The 7,269-nt window shown below is 59.1% G+C and overlaps 1 protein-coding gene across 1 annotated transcript in view; it reads right to left on the bottom strand.

Moving 5' to 3' along the window:
- Positions 1 to 100: 100 nt before the first annotated feature.
- Positions 101 to 7,269, bottom strand: part of ARHGEF17 (Rho guanine nucleotide exchange factor (GEF) 17) — a gene marked incomplete at its 3' end in the record, with an annotated part of 7,400 nt that continues 231 nt past the window's right edge. Inside the window, exons 3-13 of the mRNA XM_010296041.1 lie at positions 4,825 to 5,007; positions 4,317 to 4,433; positions 3,856 to 4,002; positions 2,947 to 3,123; positions 2,624 to 2,674; positions 1,533 to 1,642; positions 1,321 to 1,406; positions 1,079 to 1,197; positions 601 to 814; positions 415 to 488; positions 101 to 279 (exon numbers count right to left, since the gene is read on the bottom strand). Of these exons, the coding sequence (XP_010294343.1) occupies positions 101 to 279; positions 415 to 488; positions 601 to 814; positions 1,079 to 1,197; positions 1,321 to 1,406; positions 1,533 to 1,642; positions 2,624 to 2,674; positions 2,947 to 3,123; positions 3,856 to 4,002; positions 4,317 to 4,433; positions 4,825 to 5,007 (1,457 nt within the window). The remainder of the gene's footprint in view (positions 280 to 414; positions 489 to 600; positions 815 to 1,078; positions 1,198 to 1,320; positions 1,407 to 1,532; positions 1,643 to 2,623; positions 2,675 to 2,946; positions 3,124 to 3,855; positions 4,003 to 4,316; positions 4,434 to 4,824; positions 5,008 to 7,269) is intronic.

The raw sequence follows: 7,269 nt of genomic DNA, 5'->3' as shown, positions 1-7,269 counted from the left end.
CTCGGCACGCTCCCTGCCGCGACGAGGGGAGGGGGGAAAGAAGCAGCTCCAGCATCGCCCCGTGCCCGCCGGCTCCGCGGTGCCGGTGGGAATGTCCTACCTATACGCCCGCTTGAGACCAGGCACGGAGGCGATGCAGAGGATCCCGGCGGAGCCGACGGACGTGGGCTCCTTACGGATGCTGAGCAAACAAACCTGCCCCACGTAACCGTCGCTGTTGCAAACCCAAACCTCGTGGGAGCTTTCCGGGCTGCCGTGGCTGGGAGAAGCACAAGAAAACTGCAAGGGAGCAGAAGATGGGATGAACTGGGTCATTTGGGAGTGACGCAGGAGCTCTCAGCATCTGGTGGCAAGCCCACCCGGATGGAGAGGACCACGGGTCCTGTGGGATGCTTGAACCCAACCACCAAGTACCTGCATCCCGCTCCGTGTCTTCATGATGGGGATGGCCTTGAGGAACTCCGGGTCTAGGCAGTTTTTGCTGGAAGCTGGGAAAGTCAAATTGGAGGATGAAGAAGTGATGGAGGAAAGGGGTCTACCAAAGCAGGGGTGTGATGCTGAGCCCACCACCGTGTCCACCCCCCCGGTCCCTGGTGTTACCCAGCTTCTTCTTGGCATCCTCAAAGGCTTGCTCAAAGCTGAGCCGGGCGTCGGGGTTGGGGAACTCAAAGATGAAGGACTCGGTGCCATCGGCTTTGGTGGTGCTGAGCTCCACCTTGTTGGGGGGAAAGGCCATGCTGAAGGACAGGGATTGCTTCTCCGCCAGCTCTCGGTGGATGGCAGCCATCAGGTCCTTGATCACATCGTCCAGGCTCTGGGAATGGGGACAACACTTCAGCTCGCAGGAATGGGCCACCACCAGCCACATGCCTGATGACGCCCCTGTCCATCCCCAAGCATCCTTCAGAAGCTGCCCCAACTCCCCTTGTGGCTTTAGGGCTGGTGGTGTCTGGGTCCTTAGAGGACACTCATGGCTACCAGCCATTCCACATGTTCTCCCTCCCGCTGAAGACATCCTGGGTGGTCCCATGAGGAATGTGTCCTGCCAGGGGACAGCACCAGGGCCATCATCCCATACCTGGTGGGGGAAGCTGAGGGTCTCTGACAGCTTGCTGACTTGCCCCAAAGTGCTGAGGTCTTCATCCAGGCGGCAGATGCTTTTCTGGATGCTCTCCCGGTTGGTGGCTTGCGAGGCACCTGCGTGGGGACACGTGCATGGTGTTAACCCCTTGCTCCCTGGCGCTGCGCAGGGGCACCTTCTCCAGGGGCGAGTGATGGGTTTTGGGGTGGGATGGGACACTCCAGCAGGCAGTGACAAACCTTTGACGATATCCACATCCTCCAGCGGCAGCTTCCAGAGCAGTTTGTACTTGCTGGCGGGGTCGATCACGCTGGCCGCTGTGTACCTGCAAGGTTGGGGGGGATGGCTGAGCTGCACCCACGTCCCCAGCACCCTAAAGACAGCCTGGCCGGTGGGGACAGCCCTAAAGCCGTGGGTTAATCGTGGTGGGTGCCCCCCAGGTGGTACTCACAGGCTCATGGAGCTGCGGCGGAGGGAGCCCGACTTGCGCTTCAACGTTGTGCACACCAGCAGGTCCGTGAAGAGGAAGAAGGAGCGATCCTTCTTCCCACCCACTGCCTTCTGCAGAGCGGTGGGAGATACCAAGGGGTTAATGTCCGCCTCCCCCCCAGTGCTGGGAGCGGTCCCTGCCTCAGTTTCCCCACATGCTGCCTTGGCACAAGGAGGCTGAGGGGTGGGACAAGTCCCACGCCACTGTCTGCATGGGGACCAGCTGCATCCTTATGATGGTGAAATGGGACATGGGTGCAATGGCCGTGCGGGCAAAGCCGCAGCGTCCCACTCGCAGGGAAGCACCAGGGCCATGGAACACCAGGCGTGGGCTCACCAGGACCCCTATGGTCTTCAGCCTGGCTTCTGCAACTGCTGTGGGCTCTCCTTGCTCCCTGCCTGCTCCCAAAGCCATCTTATCTTCCCACACACACTTGGGGAATTTTATATTGTCCCCATCAATCTGTCATTGATCCATCTGTCCATCCTTCCATCCATCCCTTCATCCATCCTTCCATCTGCCTGTTCTTTCCATCCATCCCTTCATCCATCCTCCCATCTGCCTGTTCTTTCCATCCATCCATCCATCCATCCATCCATCCATCCATCCATCCATCCATCCATCCATCTGCTCAGCCTTGAATCATAGAATCATAGAATGTCTCGAGTTGGAAGGGACCCATAAGGATCATCGAGTCCAGCTCCCTGCTCCTCACAAGACTACCTAACACTAAACAGTATGACTAAGAGCATTGTCCAGACACTCCTTGAACTGCCACAGGCTTGGTGCCGTGACCACTTCCATGGGGAGCCTGTTCCAGCAACCGACCACCCTCTCAGTGAAACACCTTTTCCTAATGTCCAATCTGAACTTCCCCTGATGCAGCTTCCATCCATCCATCCATCCATCCATCCATCCATCCATCCATCCATCCATCTGCAGCCTCCCCTGGGCACACAGGCATCCCATGAGCCGCAATCACAGTCTCTCACTGCCCCATATTGTGTGCGGTCCCATGGCCCTAATGGTGACAAAGGACCACCTTCTCTTACCACTTCCACGACCATCTCCTGGCGCAGGAACCTGCGGAGCGGGGCCTGGAGCTGTGGGGATAAGGAGGCTCGTGAGCGGGGAGCGCCAAGGGGAAAACCCTTATGGGCTTCACCCCAGCCCCTGTGGCCGGCCCCCTGGCTCAGCACTGGCACCCCAGCCCCTTCCCAACCCCCAGGAGCCCACCAAGGCCAAGTGATGATGGGGAAAGCAGGACCCGGAGGAGACAACAAGTGGCCCAGCCTGGGGTGACCCAGAAAGAGCAGAAATAGTAGCATTTTGGGGAGAAGGAAAGACTAACCCCATGTAAGACCCCCATACGTACGTCCTCCATCCCTTCGATGTGGGACTCGATCTCCTGCACGATCCGGGCATTCCTCTCCACCTCCTCTGCACTCTTCATGCCCTTGTTGATCCTCTCAGCCACTTGCTTGATGTTGCGCTGGGCATCGATGAGGAAAGGGTGGTCGGGGTGGTCCTCTGGCGTGTGCTTCAGCAGGTCCTACCACGGGGACACAGCTGGGATGTCACCACGGGCAAAGCCTGGGCATCGGCGATGCCATGACACCCCCAAGCCAAAGTCCCTACCACGCTGCTCTGGCTGCTGGGGATAGAAACCAGCCCCATGCAGGAAAGGTTTTGCAAAGAAACAAAGCCTTGAGCTTTGGCCACCACTAGCATGGTCTTTGCCACCTCTAAAGAGGCCACCAGCTCTAGAGAGGACATCATCACCTTGCACGGATGCCCAAAATTCATCACTGGAATTGTTCAAGGTCAGGTTGGACAAGCCTTTGAGCAACCTGATCTAGTGGAAGTTGTCCCTGCCCATGGCAGGGTGTTGGACTAGATGGCCTTGAAAGGTCCCTTCCCACCCAAACCCTTCTATGATCCTATGAAAGCACACCCCCACCAGCCTCAGCGCCAGGGAGAGTGACCCTGGCATGGGGAAACTGAGGCACAGAGGGGGTGGCAGTGCGACTGGTCCCAAAATAGCGCTGCTACGTCCAACCTCCCAGCAGAAAGGTAGAGGGGAAGGGGACCACACACCCATAGGGACATGCCAAGGGGGACAGCAGGGTGCTAGTCCTCAGGGTAACCATCCTCAGGAGGGCAGAGCTGCACGCGTGCCTGGGGACACCAACTTTGTGTCAAGACATGGGAAAAGCGGCCAGGAGAGACGTGAGAGCCCTAAAATCTCCTGTTACGTATTGGTGAGGAGGTGCCATGGTCTCACCCGCTGCCGGCGTGGCACCGATCCCCCTGCCTGCACCCGGCTGCCCGCACCCACCTTCACCAGCAGCTCGTATCGCGGGATCCTCTGCACCGGCTTGATCATCAGGTCGGACAGAGCCTGCTTCTCCTTGTTCTCCCGCATGCTTTGCTGCAAAACACCGGCGGGGGACAGGGATGGCCCCGTTAGGTGGGACACAGCAGGGATCGAGCCTCCCACCAGCCCAGGGCCTGGAGCAACACCCGTTTGGGGTTGGGGTGACTCCTTACACCATCCGGAGTGACTATGGTACATCCCAACCCTGCCTCTTTGCAATAGAGCCAAGAAGGTGGTAGGGGGAAAAAATGCCAGTCTGACCATAGGTTACCAGTTTACTCCCACTAACCCCGCCCTGCCCCACCACCAGCCTTGCAGGTGGCTCTGGACCTTGGCCAGCATCTACGGGAAGAGGAACCAGGACCCACCTCCAGGAACTTCATGAACGCCGGCCGGGCTTCCTTGGCGATCCTGACGGCATCCTTGGCGTTGAGAAAGTTATCGATGTAGGCAGAGTAGATGTTCACCAGCACGTCCTTGGAGAACTGGGAAGGGAAAAGAAGGGGGAAAAAAGGGTCCAGCATGGACCTCCCGGGCACACCTGGGAGAAGCTGCCCCAAGGGTTAATCCTGGCTCCGGGCTTGCGCGGGGAGGGCTCGTCCACCGCCCGCCCCCCTCAATTTTTCAGCCCTGACATTTCTGCTCCCGAGGCAGAAACGCCGAGCTGCAGACCCAGCCGGTCGCCGCAGCAGCCTGCCGTTACGCTAAGCAGACCGCGGGCCTGGAGATCGTCTCCTGTTCTCCATCTCGGGCGTGTTTGGCCTGTCCTTTAATCACTCCCCTGCCTCCTGCTCCGAAACTTCTCCTGCTGGGGCCGTGCCCGAGAGCGGGCGCGCCTGGGTTCCCCCCGGGAAAATCCGCCCTGCGAGGACCTACCGACTGCACGAGGAGGTCGCCCACTTTCTGCTTCTCGTGCCAGTTCTGCACGCAGTCGTGGATCTGCTCCAGGAACTGCTCGTGGTGTTCCAGCAGCTCGGGGATCTGGTCGAAGATCTCGTCCACCAGCGACGGGTCGCACAGCAGCGAGTTCTCCGGCTGCTTCAGCGGCTTCATGTAACCCTGCGGGGAAGCAAAGGCATCGGGGTCCCTATAGATTTCTTTTCCCACCCCCCCAGTATGAATTTTTCAACCCATGTAAATATGAGGATCGGTGGCATCCTGCAGCAGGGGGTTCCCCCAGCGAATGTGGGGTTGTGGGACCCACCACAAGGACCAGACATGACGGGTGCCAGCAGGTTTTGCACCCCCACCTCCCTGGGTCCCATCGCACCCGGTGTATCCCCATGGCAGTGTGGGGAGTGGGACAGGTCTGCACGAGGAACCCTCAAAGCGCAGCATCCTCTGTCCCCCAGCCACCGCCTTGAGAGGCTCCAAATCTTTGCTGTCCTGTCACCTCCATCTGCTACAGAGCTGGACCTAGCTGGGAAATCGTGGCAGCACGACCCTGAGATCCAAAAGCTGGTGCGTTCCCGATGGGATTTAGGATGTTTGGGACCAGGAGGGGCTGGAGCTGGCAGGGCATATGCGCTGGATCAAGCCCTGGACCACTTCGCCCAGCAGCCTCTCTTGGGCAATGGCCAACGAGCGATGCTTGGGCCCAGCAGGAAAAGGAGGTCCTCGGCAAGGCTGGGAGGGCCGCTCTGCTATGAAACCCTTTTCCCCCCTCCGTGGGGCAGAGCTGCAGAGAGGAGCAGTGCCCCCAGGAACGGAAGAGCTGGAATAGCAAGGGATGCAGGAAGAGGAAGGTCTTCTCAAGCCTTGCTGCCTCCTCTGCTAAACTGCTATGGGGTGCTGGTGTCCTTCAAGATGTTGGGAGGACCATGGAGCTGAGCAGTAAGGACAGGACCCACCTCGAGCAGCTTCAGACATCTCCATCCAACCTGGCAAAGGAGGAGTCATCCCCCAAGGATGAGGTTTCTCAAGCTGATGGTGGGTATCTCGTAGAGACCCAAGTTACAAGGGCCAAATCCTTCCTGAGGGTCCTAACCCACTTCACCTGCCCTACTGTGGCAAACACCTCCAGCGGGAGCTGGGCTGGGCCATGCATCCCACCCACCATAAAACTGGGGCAGCGTAGACCAGATGGAGAAGAAGAGCACGGAGACAGCCCCCGCCTCAGCACACAGGGAGAGCAGGCAGCGCTTGCCCATGCACCATCTGGCTTGGCTGGAAGATGATGCTCCAAGGCGGCCCTTGTCCCTGGTAGGGGACAAAGTGTCCACACCACATGCCACCGGGCCACGTCATGGATCCAAGCACCTTGTCTCAGCTGAGACAGGGAGCTGTAGGCATCTGGAGCCCTGTGACCCATGCCCCAGAAAGCCACGTGTCCCTGGTTGCACCGTACCAGGACATGTCCTATGGGCATGAGCTCAGGCATTAACGCCCCATGGCTCCCACCCGTGTCCAACCAGTTCCTCCCATGGGAACTGGTGATCCCCAGCACGGCTGTCCTCTCCAACCAAGCCTCCTGTCCCACCTCAGAGGAGGGCACAGCCCATGGGACATCCTCTATCCACGCTGAGACCAGCAGGGACACCACCCAACCCTGAACCTTGTACAGCTTCTCCCAAAATGAGTCCTAGAGCCAGGGTCCTCTTGCCCCTCAGAACCAACATCTACAATAGAAGCAGCCTCAAAGGGTCCTTCCCTCCTGCAGCAACATCTGGCAGAGCACATCTGGGTCCGCCATGGGGGCATCCTCGCAGGGGATTTATGGGAAAAGCCCAGCTGGGTGTTGGGGTGACGGGTGCCCCAGGCCCTCGTGGACATGCCCACTGGATGTCCTACAGGCACTGCTCCCTTTCGAGCAGAGCAGAGCTCTGATTTTTTGGTGTTTCCACCTGCAGCGATGTGGTTGGACAACCCACTGCTACGCCAGTGTGACCTAGTCTCCAGGGTGACCTAGTCTCCAGGGCGTTGACCACCATTAACCTTCTGAAACACCTTCATTAACATCTGAAATGTGGGGTGGACCCTCCGGCCAGGCTGCTCCATGGGGGTTGGAACCAGCTCAGTAAAAAAAAGGGAAGGAGAAAATCCCTTGGCCCATGGCTGTAGGTGACAACGCTGAGTAGAAAATGGGGGGAGATGGGAACGGGGTGTGGAAGGGGTTCCCTGTCACGGGATGGCCATCGGCAACGGCCCAGGAGATGGGGCACGACATGAGGAAGAGCTTTTGGGGACCAAGCATGGGAAGGGGCTTGGGGACAGGATTCCCACCAGGTGACAACCCACCAGGAATGTTATGGGCTTGATTTGGGGGACAGAGGTGGCCCCGCACCCCGCTCTTGACACGATTGCCACGCTGCTCCCACCGCC

The sequence above is a fragment of the Phaethon lepturus genome, unplaced genomic scaffold (assembly GCF_000687285.1).
Source record: "Phaethon lepturus isolate BGI_N335 unplaced genomic scaffold, ASM68728v1 scaffold23660, whole genome shotgun sequence".
Taxonomy (NCBI): domain Eukaryota; kingdom Metazoa; phylum Chordata; class Aves; order Phaethontiformes; family Phaethontidae; genus Phaethon; species Phaethon lepturus.
This window is presented reverse-complemented; position numbering and strand designations above follow the sequence as displayed.